The following is a 23,220-nucleotide window of genomic DNA, read 5'->3' on the forward strand; positions in this document are numbered from 1 at the left end:
TGCCACCTAATCAGTTTGACATGCACTCCTTTCAAATTAGAGCTGCCAGTAGTGTAGTAACTTCTGGGGCTTATTCAGAGTAATACATCAACTTGGACAGTGGCATTCCACAGCTTATATCTCCTATATAGGATGTGAGGACAGTACAACTGGAACATTTATGACTCATTGTTAACTGATCTGTTTCTCTCCTAGGAGTCCATGGGGGATTTCTGATAGTATGGTTTCTCAGCTACTCCATACGCAGAACAAAGAAAGCAGTTCAGCCTGGTTGGCTGCAAGGTCGAGGTGCTAGCAGCGGATACACATGGAGGGTGCAGTGGTTCAGCAGACCAGGCATGTGTTGGGCTGAATTGATGCCATTTTCCAGCAGCAGATAGCTGACTTGGCACTATCCTCTGACTACCTAGATGTACAAGTTACTCACCTCGGAGAGAAGGACATGGGCAAGAATATCACAAGCCGGCATCTCATGAAATTCATGACATGCGACTTGGCACTCATTTCATCTTAATTGCCACAATCCATTCTAGTCTGGTCCGAGATTATGCCCTGTTTCAAATTCGCTCACTCCAGACTGTGGACTAGAGGGATAGCCAGGATCAATTGCCCGATCGGCAAAGTGGTGGTCCTATTGGGAGGACACCATGTGTGACATGTTTCCTATGCTGAACTATTCAATATGGATGGGGTACATCTGTCTGGTCTGGGCATGGAGTTATTTCTATATGCTGTTCGTAAAATATTATGGAGTATTATTTTCGGTTAGGCCGCAGAATATTCTTGGGAGCGTGCCTCTTTAATGGGTGTTTACACTCCCCGTCAAGAGGATTACCTTGGCGGTTGTCTGAGCCTCTGGGGGAATGAAAAAGGGGGGCAGTCCTGATGGCCAGCACACGGTGAAACTTCTTATGGATAACAGGCCCGGGTGGTTCCCAGCCTGCATGGTAAAGGTCAAATCCTTGCGACATTCGGTAGGCCTTGTAGGAGAGCTACTTCTTCCAGGAATTCAATATGCCTCGTCTAGGTTGAAGCAAAGGCTGAAGAAGCAGCATAGAAGGGCACAATACTTTCACAGTCTTCAGCCTGCACCTGGGACAGGGCAGGCATAGGACCCTCTCACAGGAGGATGGAGAGTTGGGATCTAGAAGGTGAATGTTAGTTGAGACTCAGCACCGAGTTGTATGTTATACTGTCAACAATAATAATAAAGCTCTGGCCAATTCATTCCAAAGCTAAATACAATCTGCTTGTGATCTGTAATTGTTATTGACTTAGCAGTCAGGGGTGGATGATTCCCAGATGCCCCAGTTAAGGGGCGGCTGCAATGCCCACAATGCACAGATGCTACCAATAACGAGGCACCCAAGCTGCTGCCTCAGTGTGCCTCCTTGTCCATCCGCCCTGGCATTTGCCAATCGTTCTTCCTCCAAGAGAGGGGGGTCGACCAAACTTCATGGTCGGCGGGGGGAGGGAGTGATGATTGTTACAGCTCTTCCCCCAACCGCATGGTGCCCATGCTGTGTGGCCACGCAGAGATGACATTGGGGCAGTTAGCCGGCATGTGGCCTGATTAGCTGGCTGCCTGGGGGAGGGGAGGTCTTGTCTAGTGATAAAGAAGAGAATTGTGCCATCTCTCTCCCTTTGATAGCCACTTCTTCTAGCTGCTAGCAATAGAATCTTCCCTCCCTCTCTCCCTTCACGGCTTGATTCTTGATTAGTTTGAGTGTTACATAAGTTACAGTTTGTTATGTTAGATGTTAGGGGGAATTTAAGAGTGTTAAGCCCATATATCCTTGTTGCAGTGGGTGGCAGCCTCTGGGGAAATAAAGGGGGATGGTCCTGATGCTCAGCAAGGGTGAAACTTCTTATGGATAGCAAGCCTAGAAGGTTTCCAGACTGCTTAGTAGAGGTCAATGCCTTAAGACACACACAGCGGGCCTTGGAGGAGAGCTATCTCTGTCAGGAATCTGATCCGCCTCATCTAGGCCAAAGCAAGGGCCGCAGAAGTGGTCTGGAAGGACAGGACATACACAGGCACAGGACAGGCATGGGGCAGGACAGGCACAGGACACACACACACACACACACTCACAGGGGGGTGGGGTGGGGAGCTAGAAGGTGAATGTTAGTTGAGGCTCAGCACCAAGTTGCATCTCATATTGTCAACAATAATAATAAAGCTGTGGCTAATTCATTCCAAAGCGAAATATGATCTGCTTGTGACCTGTGAGTGTTATTGACTTAGCGGTCAGGGGTGGATTGTTCCTGGATGCCCTGGTTACAGGATTTACACATGTTGGTGTATTTAAAGCATGTGCACAACAAGGAAATTATCAGTTTTACCAATTAGTTTATCAGTTTGCTCAGTCCTTCTCCGGGTCATCAAGATCCTCCTGGTTCTTCAGCCTGAACTTCCCTCATTTCACCCAGACCTCCCATTTAGCCAATAGTACACAATAAACCTATTTAATATCACTTATGCCAGGCAATTAGCAGGTGTAAAATTACACAAGTTGACAAATATATATATGTAGTGTCTTATAAAACAGCAATTTATGCTCCTAGACTACCTCTTTCTTTACACTTGTATATCTGATCATAAAAGTGAAAATACACACATTTTTTGACTTTTATAAAATAGAGAATATACAAGTAGAGGCTACCTACATATGTATGCTATTATTTACAGGCATAATTTTTTGAAAATTCACCTCTAAGTTAATGTATTTTAAAATGCACTGTACTATATAACACTATACAGTGTACTGTACAATGGAATACACTTAGGTGACTTTTCTGATTTAGTGTTACAAAAGACACAGGCATCGTGATAAATATTTCTTTATTTTTTTATTTATCTTACCTTTGACGTTCCTTTCATAGAAAAGTATAAGCCAGATCTCCGTAATAGAAAGTACAATTTTTTCCATGATTTCTTTCCCTGCTCTTTTGTATACAAATGTCCGTGAATTTCAGGGCATGCACTTGAACTGAGAAACATCTATAAACAAAATGAAAGTTGCAATGACTATCTTTTAGTCAAGAGGAAGAGTCCCTCCATTTGATGCAAATAAATAGTGAATGCTTTTACTCTCCTCTGCAAAACAAAACCCCTCAACCAATTAATATACATTGCAATGGGGTTTTGTGACATGTCCCTTACCATATATGTTTTCATTATTACATGACCTGCATCACCTGGATCTATTTTACAACATTTGTTTTATTACAAAAAAAAAATCAGAAGGGATTGAAATTATTCTGAATTCTATCAAGAGGAAGAAGAGTTGTTCCAACAAATCTTTTTGACCAAAACTTTGAAACTAATTCTAACTAATTTGAGTTTCAGAAATCTCCTGTTGGAATCTAATAGAGAAGGGATAAGCTTCTATGTATATCATGTTGTAAACCATTGTGTCATTGTGTATGTATGTCATGTTGTAAACCATTGTGATCATCATTTGGAATGATGGTATATAATATAATATTTGCAGTTGACCATCTTACAACTGACTAATAATACTTAGAAAATAGCTAGGGACTCAGTTTGCTCCAGTAAATCACAGAGGAAAGAGAACATTCTGTACAAATATGCACATATTTTCTACTAGAAATAAGGGGGTAGATATTCAAAAGCCATTCAGATGGATAACTTTCAGTTATCCATCTAAATGGCAAGTTTGGGGATATTAGACAGTTATCCAGCTAAATTATAGCCAGATAAGTCATTTTTCCATTATAACCCGCTAAGTTAGCTGGAATAATTTTAGACCTGCTTCAGATTAGTCTTTTATTACAGTGTTTTTCTGCCACAATCATTTATTTCAGAGGAATCAAAAGAACTTTTCTAATATAGACCAATAGCAATGATGATTCTATAAATGGCATGTGATACCACAAAAATCCTGTATCTAACGTTGGTGTATAAGTTTGTGATTGCTCCTAGGTTAGCATGTGCTTGTTGTATTCACATTCATGTTAGTGACCTTTAGTATTTAGTTTGGATTTCCTGTATTCGATTCTCACAGACACATATGCACACAGTTGGCAGCATGATGGAAATACAAAATATATTCCCATGTAATTGTAGACTTTGGGTTAGAAAAACTTCTTAAAATTGGTTTGTGGAAAATAATCAATCAACCTGCAAAAATTTTGAAGATTCATTGAATAAGTTCAAAAAACCTTTTTTTTTTTTTTCTTATGTAAATCCACATTGCAGCAAAATCAATGTCAGATGTACAAGAGCAGATTTCTTTGAATCAGGGATTCATTTTGGATTTGGTGGATCTGCTTCATATTTTCCCCAGATGCACTGAAAAAATTGGATGGATTTCCAAAACAGATCTGAGTACAATTCAAATTTCTGGGAAGAAGAGGGGGCAGCTAAGGTTGGGTCCAGGTCTGCCCAGGATAACATGGGGGCCTAGTCTGGCCTTTGGCTGCTTTCCATAATAAGGATTTAGCTGGGGATGGGAAGAGTGATCTGTTTGAAATGTTCCCATGGAGTTTGAATCCCATGATGGGAATATCTCTGCTGCAGATTGATTTCAATACCCCATAAGAGCGTGGGTATTGGGGTGTTGTTTCAGAGCACACTACAAAAGGAAGGGGATCACGGCAGTTTGCAACCCTCTTTTCCACCTTCCTGTAACAAATCGAATTACCTGTATTTTATGACTTTTTTGGCACAGCTTCTGGGGTTGGGGTGGTGGAATACCCAAGCTGTTTTTGCATAGGGCAGTGTTAGATGACCAACCAAGTGGATGGAATGGTAGACTCAGGAAAACTCTGGGAATTGCAGATGTGATTGTGGCAGTCACTCCCCTAGTATTGGCTCCTATCTGGGATATAGCTAGGGCTCTAGATGGTGGTAGCATCTGGCTGACCTGTGCCTACAGGCTGAGGTGGCCTGGGGGAAGCACAATTTATGGGACATAGTAGATGGGCTACAGAGGTAAGTGGGCTTCTATTTTTGTTGGCTTTGACTCAAATGTTGTCACATGTCTGTAGAATATGAATAATGCTACACTCTTTCATTTTGAAACATTATCCATTTTTAGTCAAGGGACTGTGGGCTTATTTTTCTAAAAGACAATGAAGGCAAGTGAGAGTCCAGTTATCTAGGTTGCCCATGTTGAGATCCATATTCAGTAAGGCAGTTGTCAGAGTCTGATCAGGGTGTAGACACATCAGGCAGAGTTCACAAACAGCTTTAATTAAAGAAACATAACACAGGTTCCTGTTTCACAATATACAGGAGAAACACATGTTTTCAAGACTACTTCCTTACCAGGCAAGCAAGTAGTTAGATCTAAGACAGCTCTACTGGATTTGAGGTAACTCTTACAGACCCGGGCCAGGGAATTAGGGATTTGATGTGCTAGCAGAGACTCTCTGCTGATTAGGGATTTAAACAGGATGTGCTATGAGAGCTAGAGATGAGTATTCCCTTTGAACCAATGAGAGTTTCACTGGGTATGTCCCAGCTATTAATACTAGAGGATAGGAATAATACTGCCTCCCCAGCAATTCACAGCCAACATGATTCTCCCTGGAGGGTTCTAGTCTGCTGTTCCCACAGCTACCAGCAGGGGTGGATTGGCTTATCAGGGGACTGGGCATCCTCCGGTGGGCCGGTCTCTCTAGTCATATGATTCCTCAGCTTCCTGGTCGCAGCCAATGAAGAGGGGTTGCTGCAGACCCAAAGAAAGAGTCGGTGGCCAGAAGAGAGGTCTGCAGGACCGTGAAAGAGCCCACCCATTATGGCTTAAAGAATGGCTCAGCAAGGAAATGGTGGAACCCATTTCATCATGGCTAAAAGAGAGAGACCTATGGGGCCATGATGGAGCCCATCCACGGTGGCCTGAAGACTGGCTTAGTGAGACTGCAATGGAGCCCATCCCACCACAGTCCCAAGAGAGTTCTGCAGGGGATATGCCACCCCCCTCTGGAACAGTACTGTTAGTATGGTCTCCTCCCATCTTCCCTCCAGCAAGAAGCAGCAGCTTACTATCTAGTAGGGCATTAGACAAGGCCAAAAAGAAATAGGGAGATAGAGGGTGAGTATGATAAGCGATTGGGTATGTGTATTTATTTATTTATTTATTTCGAATTTTTCTATACCGACATTCTTGAACAAAGCTATCAAATCATATCGGTTTACAATTGAACATAACTGTCGCGGCTATGGCGTTACATCGAACATAGAACATTGAGCAATAAACAATAAACATAGAACAGGTCAACAGTTCAACAATAATATATAGTGAAATGCTTCATCATAGAGTAACATAATATATATAAATAGGGGAACAACAACTGGGGCGACTGTATGCGTAATATCAAAATACGTTTAATGAAGTGTCATTGTGCAGCTGCATAGTGGATAAGGCGTGGTGGTAGCATAGGGCATAAGGTAGCTATGAGAGTAAGACTGAGTGGTGGAGGGAAGGAGGAGTATGTAGGCAGGAAGGGAGTGAGGCATTAGAACAAGATTAACGGGATATGATGTGGGAGTAAAGGGTGATCAAGTCTCCTAAGATCCTTGAGGGTCGGGTGACTCCTTAAAGAGTATGGTACGGAAGAGATGGGTGCTCAAGTGTCTCCTTAAAGTCCTGATATGTCTTATGTCCTGAGGTTACCTTGTGTCATGTTATGTCTTTTGACCCGTGTCAGAGTAATGTTGAGATTCAGGAAAGGCTTGTCTGAAGAGCCATGTTTTAAGGTGTTTTTTAAAATTTTGGAGAGAGGGTTCTTGGCGAAGCTCGGGTGGTAACGAATTCCAAAGGTTGGGCCCGGCTGTGGACATGGCGCGTTTTCTTAAAGTGGTTTTGATCGGTGGTGCGTATAGGGCTCCTTTGTAGGCGTTTCTAATAGGTCTAGCAGAAGTTTGAATGCGGAGTTGAGAGCTTAATTTGAGGTGGGCGATGCCGTGGATGTCCTTGTGAATCATCATTAGTGTTTTGAAGGTGATCCTGTGTTTTATGGGAAGCCAGTGAAGACTTTGGAGTATGGGTGTGATGTGTGCTCTTTTGTTTGAATTTGTGAGAAGTCTTGCTGCAGCATTCTGGACCATCTGTAAAGGTTTGGTAGATATAGCAGGGAGGCCTAGGAGAAGAGAGTTGCAGTAATCTAATTTTGTAAGGATGAGAGACTGGACTACAAGCCTGAAGTCACTGAAGTGTAGAAGAGGTTTCAGATTTTTGAGGACTTGCAGTTTATAGAAACATTCCTTGGTTGTATTGTGGATGAAAGATTTTAGGTTGAATAGGTTGTCAAGCCGCACCCCAAGGTCTCTGACGGAAGAGGTGTGATTTATGAGTGTATTAGTGGGTTGTGGTGTGCTTTGTGGATTGATGAGATTGTGTTTTTCATCTGGCGAAATGATAAGGATTTCTGTCTTATTTGAGTTAAGGATGAGGTTGAGGTTGGTGAGCAGGTTGGTGATAGATTGTAAGCAGCAATTCCAGTGTGCCCAGGTTTTTTGCAGGGATTCAGTGATAGGAAGAAGAATTTGAACGTCGTCGGCGAAAATGTAGTATGTTAGTTTGAGGTTGGCGAGTAGATGACAGAGAGGTAGTAGATAGATGTTGAAGAGCGTCGGGGAGAGGGATGAACCTTGTGGGACTCCTCTGTTTGATTTGATTGGGAGAGATTCTTTATTATTAATTCTGACCTTATAGAATCTGTCTTCAAGGAAAGATTTGAACCATTCATGTGCCTCACCTTGGATGCCGATGTCTGTTAGGCGTTCCAGTAAGATGGAGTGGTTAACCGTATCGAAGGCGGCGGATAAGTCGAGTAGAACGAGAAGGTAGGGTTGTTTTTTTTCCAGGTTGAGAAGGATGGTGTCAGATAGTGATGTGAGTAGGGCTTCAGTATTTTGTGATTTTCTGAATCCGAACTGGAATGGGGAGAGTATGTTGTTCTCTTCAAGGTAATCAGACAGTTGCTTATTTACAAATCTTTCCATCACTCTTGAGATCAGGGGAAGATTGGCTATTGGACGGTAGTTGGCAGGATCAGTTGAAGGAAGGTTAGGTTTTTTTAGTAAAGGTTTTAGAATGGCTAGCTTTAATTGATCTGGAACCTTGCCTTGTGTTAGAGAGCAATTGATGATGTCTGCTAACGATTGAGAGATTGTGTTAGGAATGGAGAGTAGGAGATTGGAGGGTATGGCGTCCAACGGGTGAGAAGAAGGTTTTAGCTTTTTAAGGATGTTTACGATCTCCATTACGGAAGGGGTCTCAAATGTTGTAAGGCTAAAGCTCCTATTAGGAAGAGTGGAGCTGAAAGGAAGTGTTGTAGGTTGAGATGAGGCGAATGGTTTGAGTAGATTAGATATCTTGTTGTCAAAGTAGATAGCGAGTTCGTTGGCTTTACAGGAGGCTTGCTCATCTGGGATGATAGGGGGCGAGGGTTTTGTAAGAGATGATACGATAGAAAATAATGCTTTAGAGTCGAATGAGAAGTTGTGGATTTTTTTGGCGAAAAAATCTTTTTTTGCTTTGAGAATGGCAGACCTGTATGTATTGAGGTGGGTTTTGTAGATTAAGAGAGAGTTGGTAGATGGGGTCTTGCGCCATTGGAGCTCTTTGTTGCGGAGTTTTTGTTTGATGTTTTTAAGATCTGGGGTGTACCATGGATTTCTGTTGGCTTGGGGTGGCTTAGAGGCTTTAGTAATGATTGGGCAGGATTGATCGGCAACCTCGCTGGTTATCTTGATCCATGAGTTAATGGCTGAGGGTGCGTCAGAGAGATCAAGTCGTTCCAGTTCTTTTGAAAGCTGATTGCTGAGGAAATCTGTGGCGCACGGTTTCCTGTATTGTAATATGGTTGTCGGGGGAACAGTTCTCGGGAGATCAATGATTTGGAGTTCGGCGGAAATACTATAGTGATCTGACCATGGAATTGGGACACAGGAAGGTATAGCGGCAGCTGATAGGCCATCATTGAGGAAAATCAGGTCTAATGTGTGACCTGCTTTATGTGTGGAACCATTGACAATCTGGCTGAAGCCCAATTGGTTGAGAGCTGTCAGTAGGATGTCACAGTTGTGGGATCGTGGAAGGGTGTCCACATGGAGATTAAAATCTCCTAGTAGGATTGCTGGTTTGTCCCTCTTGAGATGTTTAGCTGTGAATTCGATAAGTGGAGATGGATCGGAGTCTAAGGTTCCTGGGGGAGAGTAGACCAGGGCAATTTGGAGATGGTCCGAGTTGAAGAGTGCTGTTTCTAGGTTACTGATTCTGGGGGACAGTTGATGGGAGAGTCCAAGTCCCTTTTTTGCTGCTAGTAGTAGGCCTCCTCCCCTTTTTTTGAATCTGGGAATTGAGTGGATATCATAGAGTTGGTTGGGGAGGTGGTTTAGTAGGACTGAGTCCGAGGGTTTCAACCACGTTTCGGTAATGGCGCAGAGGTCTGGGTTGTTGTCAATCAGGTGGTCGTTAAGAAGATGAATTTTTTTTGTAATAGATTGGGCGTTAAATAGGGTTAGGGTGAAAAGAGTGAGCCCTAGGGATTGGGCGATTGGGGATGTCATGATTGGGAGCAGTCTTTGGTGACGTAAACCTAGAATCCTGGGTTTGCTGGTTTTAAGTTTGGGTGTGTAGGGAATTGTGGGTATGGGAAGTGGGCACCACTTGATGGGGTACATTTTAGAGGGGTAGATATAGACCGTTCTGCTAGTGAGGAGTTGCTAGGGGAGCTTCGAGGAGTGATGTTGCAAGTGAGTTCGAGAGCTCTCTTTAGGCCTGAGTTGAGGCGGCTAATTTGAGCCAAGTGGTCGGGATGTAGTACGTGGAAGTCGTAATCAGTCTTGTAGGGAGTGTTGCAGAGTATCAGTCGGATGGGGTGGTTTGATTTAATTCTCTGTAGAATTCACTAAGTCAGACGGGATAGGAGCGTGTGGGCTTTCCTCAGGGGCTGCACGAAGGAGAGAGAGAGAGAGAGTCTGCATGTGCTTGGAAGAGCATGCCTGTGCATAAGAGAACCTGCATGTGTATGAGAGAGAGCACCTGCATGTGTATGTGAGTGAGAGAGAAAAAGCTTGCATGTGTATGCGAGTGAGAGAGATAGAGCCTGAGTATGTATGAGAGAACTTGCATATGTATATAAAAGAGAGAGAGAGCCTGCATATGTATGTAGGTAGAGAGCCTGCATGTGGATATGAAAGAGAGTCTGCATATGTTTGTATGAGAGCCTGTATATTTATGTGAGTGAAAGAGCCTGTGTGTACATAACAGCCTGTATGTGAGAGACAGCCTGTATATGTGAGTGTGAGAGAGAACCTGTATGTTTGACAATGTTTGTATGCGAGTGGGAGAAAGAGAAGATACATTTTGTGTTGCCCCCCCCCCCCTTCTGCCAATCCACAACAATCTCTGGATGACTGCAAATCAAAAGATTCCAGGTATGGCGAGCTGGACATTTTTTAATCCTATTATTTTACATTTTTAGGACTTATTTCATGTGTTTGCTGTTTTAAAATATTGGGGATAGATATTCAAAAGTCAATTAGATAGATAACTAAAAGGTTATCTAAATGGCTAAGTTCCTGTTTTAAATATCTTAACTGGCTATATTCTAGCCAGATATTTATCCAGCTAGAATATAGCCAGTTAGAATATAGCCAGTTAAGTTGAGGGTGTTCCAGGGGCGAGCAATAGACATTCCCGGGAGGAGAGGAATTATCCAGTTAGGTTAACCAGATAACACTGATATTCGGTTATCCGATTAACCTAATTGGCTAACTCTAGCCACACTGTAGGGCTGGTCTAAAGCTAGCCAGATACACCTATACAGCTAACTTTAAGATGACCGGGTATATTCAGCGGTGCTGCCGAACCGCTGATTATCTCAGTTAAATTAGCCAGATAGGTATATCTGGCTAACTTTACTAGCTGCTCAGCGGCTGAATATGGACCCCTTAGTGTTTGGGAAATATTAGAAAATATATATGTGCATTTTTCTAATTATTGGATGTTTTTCATCTGTTTTGACATATCATTGCTTGTTGGTTTGTAAGGAATGATTCTGTTTTTCCATTGTTGCACTGCATAACAGAGTTGGACTTGTTGTAGTTTCCAAAGCATGCGAGAGCGCAAATCAGCCAGTGAACATATGTGAGAGCAAAGAGAACAAGCTAGCCAATGAGCATATGTTTAAGACAGTAGGCATGTATGTGAGTATAAGAGAGAATGAGTAAGCATGTATATGTGAGCAAGAGTGAGTCACTGAACGACTCTGAGCCAGAATGTGAACATGTGTGTGATTGTTTGACATAGTAAGCATGCGTGAGAGAAAGCACATGAGCCAGCGAGCATGTGTGTGAGAGAATATAAGGGAGGTGTATGAGAATGAATATGTGAATATATGAGAGAGAGGAGAAAGTTTATGTATTCTTCCCATCTCTGACTAATCCATGACAATCTAAGGATGACTGGAAATCGATATAGTACTCAGATATGGAGAACAAAGGGTTTTCTTTAGCCTTAGTTTTATTTATTGGGTGTTATTTGATGTGTCTTCTGTTCTGAAATATTTTATTGATGTTTAGGAAATTTAAAAAACAATGTTATATATTTTTAATCATTAGATGCTCTATTCTTTAGCTGCTTTAAAATATTTCTTCTTTATATGAGTATGGTATTATTATGATTAATGTTTTATATTTCTTGATTTTATTTGACATTTAATGAAGAATGATATTTCTATTTTTCCATTGTTGCACTGCATACGGAGTCTAGCTTGCTATGGGTTTTGCCTGGATGTTACTATTTATACTATCTATTCTGTATTTGGTGAGGGTCTGTCTGTGTTCTGCAGGTGTGACTGAGGTGAGGTATTCTGCTCGTGTGCAGTTTCTGTGTAGGGACCTATAACAGCTAGATTTGTTCTGTTTTCCTAGTAGCAGGTGTGTTGGTGTTTTAGAACCTGGTGTAATATTTGCAGTGTTGCCTTTACATAATTAGCGTTGTTACTGTTTGAGCACTTGCAATTAGTGCTGTTTTCATATAGGAGTTGTACTATATTGTACTCAGGTTACTCAAAACTCTCTGAAGCTGAGACTGCACCCAACACACTTTACAACAGGCCTAATACCATAACCTTGTTTCATAACCTTGTTCTATGTAATGCCTTTTGGCAATTTTCATGTTCTGTTTCAATGTAAACCGATGTGATCTTTATTTCATATAGGAACACCGGTATATAAAAATCTAAAAATAAATAAAATAAATAATACCAAATGGTTGCAGGTGTCTTTTTTCACATAGTTTTGTGGTTGGTACTACACAGTACATGCATGTTGTAAGTGATATTTTTACCTTAGAAGACTAACTGTACTTTGAATGCATTTTTTTCATGTAAAATCTGTTACTATAAATGCATTATTTTTAACTGTTAGTGGGAAGGTTGGGACCTGGAGTGTATGCAAGGCTATAAGGTTTGTCTATGGCACCTAATACCCTTGCTCTAGCTCTGGCTCTACAAGAGAAAGCAAGATTCCATCTGGAGCTGTTCACCTTTGGGTTAGTGGTTCTCAGTCTCAGCTAGGGCTTAATTTTTCTTTTATATAAGCCCAGGAAACATAATGGACCACTTCTATTCTCCCCCCCCCCCCCCCCAGAGTAGATTGGCAGAGCCAAGCCTGGGAAATCATAAAAGCGGCAGACTGTATAGCGCACAGTCAATGGGAGTGAATTGGAGTAGTAGGATAGTGGTGGAGAAGTAGAGATAAGATATCCACAGAAGTGAGCAGAAATGATATCTGGATAAACCTATCTGGGTAACTTTATCCAGATATTCAGCAGAACTTACCAGGAGTAGTCTTCCACTGAATATGCCCGGATAGAGTTATCCAAATAACATTAGGACAGGCCTTCAACACTGACTGGATAAAGTTTTGCAGTGCCCCAGGAATGCCTCCAGAGCTGCCTATTTTATGCAGTAAATTTTGTGCAGGCAACAATTTCTTAGATGAAATTCACTAGTGTGTGAGAGAGGGGGGAATTATAACAAACATTTGTCCAATGAACTCCCCAACAGGGAGATACATCAAACCGCGGTAGTATATCATGCAATATACGCAATATTTTGCTTCTCCCCGCCCAGGTTCCTTCCCCTATTACAATGACCTTCTTTGCATTCATTTTGCATTCATAAATAATGCAAGTGCATGCAAAGAAGGTCATGCATATGCAATCCCATGCAATCCCATGCAATCCCATGCAAATATTGTATAGTGGCTGACTTAGAAGGTGGTTAGCCATGATAAAATATCTACACCTTTTTGAAAAATGGTAAATGTGAGGCGGGAGGCTCGGGACCCTAATGTGGGTCCTGAGGCTCTCACCTGACACAGCATCCACTTGAAGGTTGTGGGGTGTGGGAGAGGGGTTAGCGGATGGGGGGATGGGGGGATGGGGATAGAGGCCTGCATCCTAATTTTTTTTATTTTGTTGCTTCTGGGGGGGAAGGAGATGGGTATGGGTAAGGGGGCCTGGGCCACTAATTTTGATTTGGGGCAGGGCCAGTGCTAGCTTTTTTTTTTTTTTTTTTGCAGCTCTATGCCAACAATTACTGTGCTGCTCCCCCCCCCCCCCAATGTCCCAATGTTCATTCATCTCCCTCCAGAAAACTAAACTTTAAAGTCCGATATTCCTCCCTACCCAGGTCCGCCCCCTCTCCTTTGGAACCCATGACCAATGGAAGGGTATTAGATGTTCTAGGCAAACTTCAAAGCCCCACCCCAACCCTCCACACACACACACATACGCTTAAAAATTATTTATAATAAGAGATTTTACATTAAAAGGAACATTCAGAGCACACTTACAGCAACCTGTATATCATGTTTACATGTACTGCTGTGGCACCAACCAGAAAACCCTGCAAAAATACCCATATAGTATTAGGCTTATTGTAACACATGTTGGATGTGGGATTGACCCTCAGAAAGCCAAAACCGAACAATTATAATATAGTAAACCTCCTATACTAAATCAGCACTAACTGCCAGCATTCAAACAATAAAAATCTTATCTATGAAAAAATAATGCTGCAAATATTACACTAAGTCCAAAAATACCAATATATATCTTATTAGGAAAACAAAACAAGCCAGGCTGCTACAGATCCCTACACAGAAACTACATGCTAGTAGAATACCTCACCTTGGTCACACATGCAGAAAACAGACAGACCATCACCAAATACAGAATAAAAAAAAAAGACTGTAAAGTATAAAGAAAAATGTGCAGAAAAAAAAGAGAGCTGTAAAACGCAACAAGCCAGACTCTGAATACAGTGCAACAATGCAAGAACAATGTAAAACATTCATTACGAAAATAAATATTTCAAGACAGAAGAATAAAAATCCAATAATTAAAAACCAGTAAACTATTTCAAAACAGCAGACATATCAAATAACACCAAATAATTTCAACTAAAAAGGATTAAAAAAACAAACCCTCCCACTCTCCATACCTAGTACATTTCAGTTTCTAGTCATCCTGAGATTGTTGGTTAGTGGGTGTGTTGAAGCACACAAACTTTCTCCTCTCTCTCATATATTCCTACACACTTTTTCTCAAACATATATTTATGCTCATGCACTCATACCTTCGTGCTCAGATGTACACAGTCTTTTCTCTTCTACACATGAAGCGTGCACACCTACATATATGCTCCTTCTCACATATATGTTCATACACACTGACATACTTCCTCTCACTCACGCACTCTCCCACACACAAACTACCTCTCTTGCATGTGCCTCCTGTGTCTCACACACACACACGCATATGCTCTCTCTCTCACACATGGGCCTCACCTTGTTTTCTTCCACTTTCTCCCCCAGCAGCCCTGGGCCCACCTCTTCACTTTGACTTCCATCGAGTCAGGATCACAAGGTGGTCTCCCTTCCACTTTGGCTGTTGGTGGGTTGGGGGCCACCGGGCAGCCCACAGTCTCACTAACTCAGCAATTCCTCCCCTTTCCCCCACTATCTTGGTTTTTTCCCCCTCCTTCTTCCCTCCCTCTCTCTAGATATCCCCCCCTCTTCTCACATTACTTCATTTCTTCCTGCATCCTTGTCTCTCTAAATATTCTTCTCACCCCTGAGTCACTATCTTAGTTTTTCCCCCCTTCTCATCCTCTTTCTTCATTACCTTAGCTTTTTCCCCTCCCCCTTCCTATAGAGGATCTTCTCGGCCTTTCCCTCCCCTGCTCTTTCCTCCCCTCTTCTTACTTTTTGCTATGCTTTCCCAAATTTCTTCCTTCTCCTGCCCTCTTATCCAGTCACTCCCTGCCTCTTTCCCCTTCCCAGGCTCTTCCTCCTTGACAAAATGGAGCAGAGGCTGCAGGGCTGCCTGGTAGAATCCAACCCACCAGCAGCCTTAGTAATGAAAAGGCTCCAGGCCATCCGCAACGTAGAAGAGCCTAAAAGTGTCCCCAGACCACCATCCCCTCAAAGCTGTCACCCTGTGCAAGTGCACAGCTTGCATAGTGGATTGTGCCAGCCATGCTTGGGGGTGGGAAGGAAGGGGTCGGGACTCCATTGTTGACTTGGGGGGGGGGGGGGATCATAAGGGGCCAAGACTCTATTATTTATGTTTTACACTTTGGGGAGAGTGGAGGGGCCAGGACTATTTTGATTTGGGGGGGGGGAGAGGGGCCATGACCGCGCACCTACATGTGGCCTCAAGTGGATATGGGGGATCAGCCCTTACCCCCTGCTCTACCTCCCTGTTTGCCATGACTTTCTTTTTCGGGCCAGCAGTCCTCTACAGTGATGGCAGTCCCTCAGATTGGGGTCACCATCACGTTAAAGGGCCGTGCACCGTATTCTTTTGTCCCACAGTGTTTGCCAATGGTGGGAACTCCCCTCCTGCAATAAAACATTGTGGCTTAGTGCCTCTAGGCCCAAGTTAGCTAGATTGTGAATAACAACCTCCTTTTACCAATTCAAACGAGGCTGAAATCCGCTTGATTCATCTTCAAACCATTTGCATATATTTATGCGGCATAACTATCTGGGTTTATTTTTTTGTCATCCACAAAGTTATCATTTTGTGTATTAAATTTCAGATGACCCCTGCAATACCTATATTATTTTCAAGAGTGCTCTTCAAAGCAAACCTGTGGTCAACTTTGCAATATTTGATCAGATTGAACATCTTGGTGCATGGTACTATATGTAGTACCTTTTATGCATCGTGTCTTTCACTGACGTTAAAATGTTATGCTACCACAACAGAATAATCACATAAAGGAGGATATCATGCCTGAGTTGAAGTATACTCAAGAAATGACGTTAGCTCTGTGCAACAGTATGTTCATACACTGTTTCTTTTAGAGGGGTAAGTTCACATCAGAATGCAGACACTTATCACAATTGTAATGTCCATGTTAAATAAAGGAGCTTGCATTTGGTTAGTTTTTTCACCTCTCTGGTTGCCATGGCTTCACCACACTGCCTGAGGTCACAGTTTGGGAGAATACTGCAGAGGATTACTATTAGCTTTTATAACCAACAGCATCTAGTCCTCCCTGGTGGTCCCAAATGCAGGTAGCAGCCAAGTTTGATCCTGCTTAGCTTAGCTTCTAAAGTTTAACAAGCTCCGAAGGCAATTTATTACTTTTGGTATTAAGAGAGGAAAGGGGATAGGGTTAGATGTGTTTTTAACTATATCAAAACCTGTCACCTATTCTTTAGAATCAAAATACACAGAATTAGTAACATATTGATAAGGCAATATTCCCTTATTTTTCACATTTTAATTCTTTTTGCATACTTTAGCCTTCTACAGTACTACATACCTGTAATATTTCTGCATGAGTTATTGCGCTATTGGTCTCACGGGAGAACAGCACCATTTGATCTGGAAAAAAGTTCTTTAAAGTACAAATATTATTGAAATCTATAAGCCAGCTAACACAATACATAAAGTATATTTTCAATGAGCTCCAGCAGACATCTGAGCACATACATTTAAAGCAATGTCATAAAACTAAAACACTTTGTATTTCCAGCTAAAATAACCAAAACATCTAACTAGCTATAATGAATATTTTGTCTTTATTTCTTTTCACATAGAAAAGATACATAGTTAAAATATTACATCTATTACTTTTTTATTTGGGATGTGCAGGTTTGAACATAAGTACAAAAGATATGCCATACTGGGTCAGACCAAGGGTCCATCAAGCCCAGCATCCTGTTTCCAACAGTGGCCAATCCAAGTCACAACTACCTGGCAAGAACCCAACCATTAAATAGATCCCATGCTACTAATGCCAGCTATTCCCTATTGATTAATAGCAGTTTCACATTTACCCATTCAAGTCTTTCCATGATTTTATAGACCTCTATCATATCCCCCCTCAGCCATCTCTTCTCCAAGCTGAACAGCCCTAACCTCTTTAGCCTTTCCTCATAGGGCAGCCTTTCCATGCCCTTTATCATTTTGGTTGCCTCTCTCTGCACTTTCTCCAGTGCAACTACATCTTTTTCAAGATGCAGCAACCAGAATTGCATGCAGTAACCTAGGTGCAGTCTAACATGGAGTGATACAGAGGCATTATGACATCCTCTGTTTTATTTGCCATTCCCTTCCTAATAATTCTTAATATTCTGTCTGTTTTTTGACTGCTGCAGCACACTAAGGTGATTTCAATGTAATATCAACTATAATGCCCAGATCTTTTTCCTGGATGGTAACTCCTAATATGGAACCTAACATTGTGTAATTACAGCATCGATTATTTTTCCCTATATGCATCACCTTGTACTTGTCCACATAATATTTCATCTGCCAAATGGACACCCAGTCTTGCAGTCTCGCAAGATCCTCCTGCAACGTATCACAGTCCTCTTGTGCTTTAACTTCTCTGAATAATTTTGCATCATCTGCAAATTTGATTACCTCACTTGTACCTCTTTCCAGATTATTTATAAATATATTAAAAAGCACAGATCCAAGTACGGCTTCCCGAGGCGTTCCATTGCTTATGTTTTTCCACTGTGAAAACAGACCATTTAATCCCAATCTCTGTTTCCTGTCTTTAAACAAGTTTGCAATCCACTAAAGGACATTGTCTCCTATCCCTTGACTTATTAGTTTTCTTAGAAGCCTTTCATGAGGGACTTTGTCAAACACCTTTTGTATAAAGTTTATTTCACTTTGGTTAGTTTACCAAACAAAACTAAACATAGGGATGGTGACTTGTAAACACACGCATGGGCGCACATTTGTGCGTGTTGTCGACCTGCACCCAGAGACGCATCCATTTTATAACATGTGTGCATATAAGCACATATGTTTTAATAGCCACCCTTCCCTCTGTTTGCCCTGACCCTTAAAACCCCATTGCCTTGACTGTATTTTTTTGTTTTACTACTTACACGCCATCCATAGCAGAAGTAAATTTACATGGTATGGGACTCCAGCGCGCAAGGTCGCATAAGTATTTATGTGCACATCTCTTGGCCAGGTCCTGACATGCTCATGCCCCACTCAGACTATGCCCAAGCTCTGCTCCCTTTTAGAAACTTTTTACTTGTGCAGGCAGCAGGAAATATGCAGGTCCTCAGGCAGCTTTTAAAATCCATTCAGTGCGGGCCACCCCGACTTGTGCATGTATCTTCTGGTTTTGGCATACTCAGGGCTTTTAAAAATTGCCTTTCAATTTTTAAAAATCCTCAAAACAAAACCTAAAATGGGGCATCCCTGGGCCTTCCTGCTGCTTTCTCGGGTCCCAGAGCCTCCCTGGGCCTATCCTCATCCCTGCCAAGAATTTGGGACCAGGACCAGGGCCTTCCCAGGCTGGTCTCAGCCAAGTCCAACTTTGTCTTCACTGAACCCCTCAGCTCTTTGCCCTTGCAAAATAGCAGGAGTCTTCTCTCTCACACTTATCCCTTCCATGGGGGGTCTTGTTCTGCACAAAGAGCAGAAGCGATCTCCAATCTTTCCTGTTCCACTGGCTTGCTCTTTAAAAATGGTACCAGCCAGCTTTAAGACTGGTGCCAAGTTTAACTTCAACAAAATGGTGCCTGTATTTTCTTTTATGATCGTATGTTGGCCTTTTTTTTTTTTTTATAGATATTTTGGGGTAAGTCTATTTGTGGTTCATTCCATTCAGAATAAACCGAAAATAGATTTTTTCATCCTGAAAAACTGTTTATCTTAAAACAAATGCAGACCTCCACCCCTCTGAGCTCTATTGCAAAGTTTCCCAATCCTCTTTTGGTGGCACATCTGGCTAGTGCATTAGACACTAGATTTGCAAACATTAGAGACTCAGTGTATGCAAAACTATATCCATTCATAGTGGCAGTCCTGAAAACCTGACTGGATAGGTGTGCCTGCAGGAGAGGACTGGGAAACACTGCTCTGTCCCCCTAAGAAGAATGGGATAAAGTGCAGCCTGGCACCATCCAGTGTCCGCTACATGAGTACCACTGGGAGAGCACTCACATCCCTCTAGTAAGGCTGGCCTTCAGAAAAGTAAGTCTATATCAAGAAGGGATGGGAGGGGGATCAGGGCCTTGTTGGAGTCTGGGTGGGGACGGTGCCATATGCTTTGATTTGGTGGCAGAGCCCTGCTGTCATTTAGGAGTACCATGATACGTCAAGGCAGGCACTCCTCTGGAGTGGAGGTGCTCTTGACCAGGGCTCGGTATGATGAAATCCCCTGTGCTAATTGGCCCTATCACTTTATGCCATTTAGCATGGGGGATTTTGCATAGCAGAATTCAAACTAACAAATTAACAGTAGGTCCAAGGCAGGTGTTAATCTGTAGGCTTTAGACAGCCCTCAGATAGTAAACTAAGTGGAGAAGGGTATATCCCACTATTACATGCCCACTAAATACTCACTTGCATATGGTCTTCCTTCATTCACCTGCTGGTACACGCCAATTATAATGTGTATCTGATAACATCTTCTGAACTCAGTTTAGCATGCATGCTCGGGCAGTATTTCCCAAACCTGTCCTGGAGGACCCCCCCAGCCAGTCAGGTTTTCAGGATATCCACGATGAATATGCATGAGAGAAAATGTGCACAGTATCACCTTGTTAGACTGCAAAACTTGGTTACCTAGTACTAAATATACTTCCCCACCTCACTCCTCCCAATCCTGGGAATGCTTCCAGAGCCAGCCACCCTACTTCTAAAGCTGCTAAATTTAGCTGCCTAGTGCTGCTCAGCTCTGATCAGTTTTCAAAGGGACTAATCTAGCTGCCTAATTCCTGACGTTAGTCAGGCTAGACTGTTTGAAATTTGACCCCTTCGTCCCTTCGTAGAAGTAGTTTCTGCGTTCCGGTCGGCTGCCATTAGCCGCTGTCCCGGCCGGCCTCCGTCCCGCCCAGACCCCACACCCAGCCCACCCTTTTTTCAGAGCCTGATACTTGTGCATGTATTGGGACTTACGTGCATGGCCGGACCCGGCCACATGCATAAGTTCTGATTTTTACGTGTGTGGCCCTCTGAAAATTTGCCCTTTTATTTTTTTGATTTTCTGTTTTAGAATTGTATCTAAGGCAGTCTGCATTTCTGATCACAGCTCCATTCTATAGTCTCAAATAGAGCACCAGTCCAGGAGAAGGAAGAGCTCAATGAATCCACAGGTGTTGCCTAAATAGGCAACGTGGATAACATAAGGTGTTTGTGGGCCTTTTCAATTTGTTGTAGAGTCTACAGGAGACCTAAATTCTAAGAACTATCACATTTTATGGTGTCCTTAATTTAATTTGCCGATTCATACTTACTTTTATACCATACTTTTAAGTTATTGTTTTGACTTACCATTGGGTTCTTAAAAAACTCATACTTTGCATAATTCTTTCTAAAATACAATCTGTTTTCATCTTCCATTCCCCAGTTTGATTGTAATTCAATCACCAGTTCATGGTCTTCTATTATTCTTTCTGTAAAACAAAAATGATGTACCGAAACAGTTCTTTTTGCTGCCATTGTAGTGGGTATGCCCATTTTCTGCCCCTTGGAAAATGTCCTTGCCCTTCACAAGCATGACAGATGTGCTATCAGTATAAGGGTCTCACCAGACCTGGGTGGCCCATGAAGTCAGTATATAAGGAGGAGCACCACTCCACTGAGAGGTGTGAAATAGTGATATAAAACCCCTGCTCCCACATGAGAGGGGGAGAAGAGTTTGGAGTTGTGGAGATTTTGGAATACGATTCCAGTCCAGGAGTCTTAAGTATCTGGAGTCCTTAGAGCCCTCACCCACTCAGAGGCTCCATAGAGCCTGTTTCCCACAGAGAGAATATTGAGAGATGTGAAAGGAAGAGAAGTCCAGGGTGCAAGTTCCTGGAAGCTGACAGGAGAAGTTGCCAGAGTCAATAGACCAGTGTACTGGAGGTTGCAGAGTGAAGGAACATCCAGCCAGGAATGTCATCAAAGTTAAAAACTGATTCTAATATCATCACGTGATGACTCTGCCCTCCCAAGGGAGGGAAATTTAAGAGCATGCTACCATTTAAGTGAAATGCAGCAAAGAAAAAAAGAGGACAATGCAGTTATGTAACATGAGAGGCCAGCCCAGGAAACCCAGAGTGAGATTGAAAAGGTTGCCAGACCCCTTACTGTAAAGGTGCTTAAATGACCATTGAATAGATAAGTCAGAGACTCAGGTAGGGGTATTTGCATGTCATAGCCCCCTGAACTACTGTTGCCAACTTGCAGTGAAATAGCACTTTAAAATCATACATAACTATGACTGGAAAATCCTACACTGGAGAATTCTGAATGAGAGAGGGATTTATGAGAGAAATGTACTAAAACAAAAGACCTAGAAAACAAACAGATTCTCACCTTGACTAATAAGGGGAGTCAGAACTTTGGGTACCCAGTTCTCAGACAGCAGAAAAAAAAAAAGCCAGGCAAGATGAAAGGGTGTGCACAGATTCTCTTCTCATGGTCCTGCCTGGCTGAGAGAAGGAGATCCATCTAGGCTGGGTAACTGCGAATAAGTGGCCATGAGCTTAGCAGAAATAAAATCACTGAAAGCTGAGACTACGGAGGGCTTTAATCACTGAATGCTAAACAAGCCATGTGCCTAGTGGAGCTGTAAACCCAAGCCAGGAAAGCCCTCCTAGCCAGGGACAGGAACCAAAGGACAGTGGTAGATCCAGAGTGGAATGATCTGCCAGGAGGGCATGAATCCCAGCAGCAGATCTGGAGGTAGAGACGTGGACCTAGCAGTAGACAGGGAGGTAACCCTGGTTCCCCCTTGATGAGGTGGACCGCAGTGGCAAATCAAGTGGTCCCCTAAGAAGGCATGGACCCCAGCGGCAGATTGAGTGGTCCCCCAGAAGCATTCCAGGAGGCGGAGTCAGGTCCCCAGGAGTACATGGACACCAGCGTTGGCATAGACCTTTCAGCAGAGCAGAAGCAGCACTAAGGAAAGGGCAGTGGTTTCGATACAATGGAAACCCCAGGCCAACACTGTCCATCAGCCCAGTTGTATCTTTTCACATGGATGAGATTGGGAAAAATGGGAGAGGATAATAACCACATTTGATTAAGCAGGAACTAAAGAGGTCCCTTCTATTCTATATGGTGGTATACAATGGGAGCCAACAACCCCAAATTGCTAAATATTAAATGATCTTGTTATCTTGTAGAAATGTATATAGTTGCATGGCCTGAGACTACTAACTATGAGTAGATACATGTACTGTTTGGCATCCTATTAGTGATGTATGTAGTCATATAGAAATGTATATATTTATACAGTCTAATAAACCTGTATATATTTGTACATACTGCCAGCCTTGTTCACAGACCCATTTGTTTTCCTGGGGTAAAGGGAGGGAGATCCTACCCACTAACACCTTCTTCCCCAGGTGGAAGCACCAGGCACCAAGAATATGAGGACTGACAGAGTCTGCCCTAGGGCAGGGGGGCTCCCACCAGGTCAGTCCCAGACCCAGGAATGCCCCTGCGAGGTAAGCGGTCAAGAGGGCATTACAAATCCAAGCAGTAAGAGCAAAGAAATGTATTGTAGAAGAGACAAGAAACAACTACCCCAACAGGTTCTGGGAGTGCCCAGGGAAGAGAAGGGGTACTTTCCCCAAAGAGCTAGCCAGCTGGAGAAAAGAGGGAAGAGACTGGGATTTGGGGGGGGGGGGGGGGGGGGGTACTTTTTTGGACTCTGTTGCAGAATGGGTACACTGCTTGAGTGTAT

General features: G+C 42.7%; 1 protein-coding gene across 13 annotated transcripts in view; it reads right to left on the bottom strand.

The window, feature by feature from the left end:
- Positions 1–23,220, bottom strand: part of GRB14 (growth factor receptor bound protein 14) — a 322,152-nt gene that overhangs the window by 215,838 nt on the left and 83,094 nt on the right. For 12 of the 13 annotated variants that reach the window (XR_003857359.1, XR_003857354.1, XR_003857355.1 and 9 more), the window contains exons 3-5: positions 20,817–20,938; positions 16,828–16,902; positions 2,867–3,004 (exon numbers count right to left, since the gene is read on the bottom strand). Coding sequence is in view for 7 of the 13 variants with exons in the window: in XM_029605622.1 (XP_029461482.1) it covers positions 2,867–3,004; positions 16,828–16,902; positions 20,817–20,938 (335 nt within the window). In the remaining 6 variants the exon portion in view is untranslated. Of the gene's footprint in view, positions 1–2,866; positions 3,005–16,827; positions 16,903–19,886; positions 20,004–20,816; positions 20,939–23,220 lie in introns of those variants that run through there. The other variant, XM_029605627.1, reaches the window with a different exon arrangement.

Source organism: Rhinatrema bivittatum, chromosome 6 (assembly GCF_901001135.1).
Source record: "Rhinatrema bivittatum chromosome 6, aRhiBiv1.1, whole genome shotgun sequence".
Classification (NCBI taxonomy): Eukaryota; Metazoa; Chordata; class Amphibia; order Gymnophiona; family Rhinatrematidae; genus Rhinatrema; species Rhinatrema bivittatum.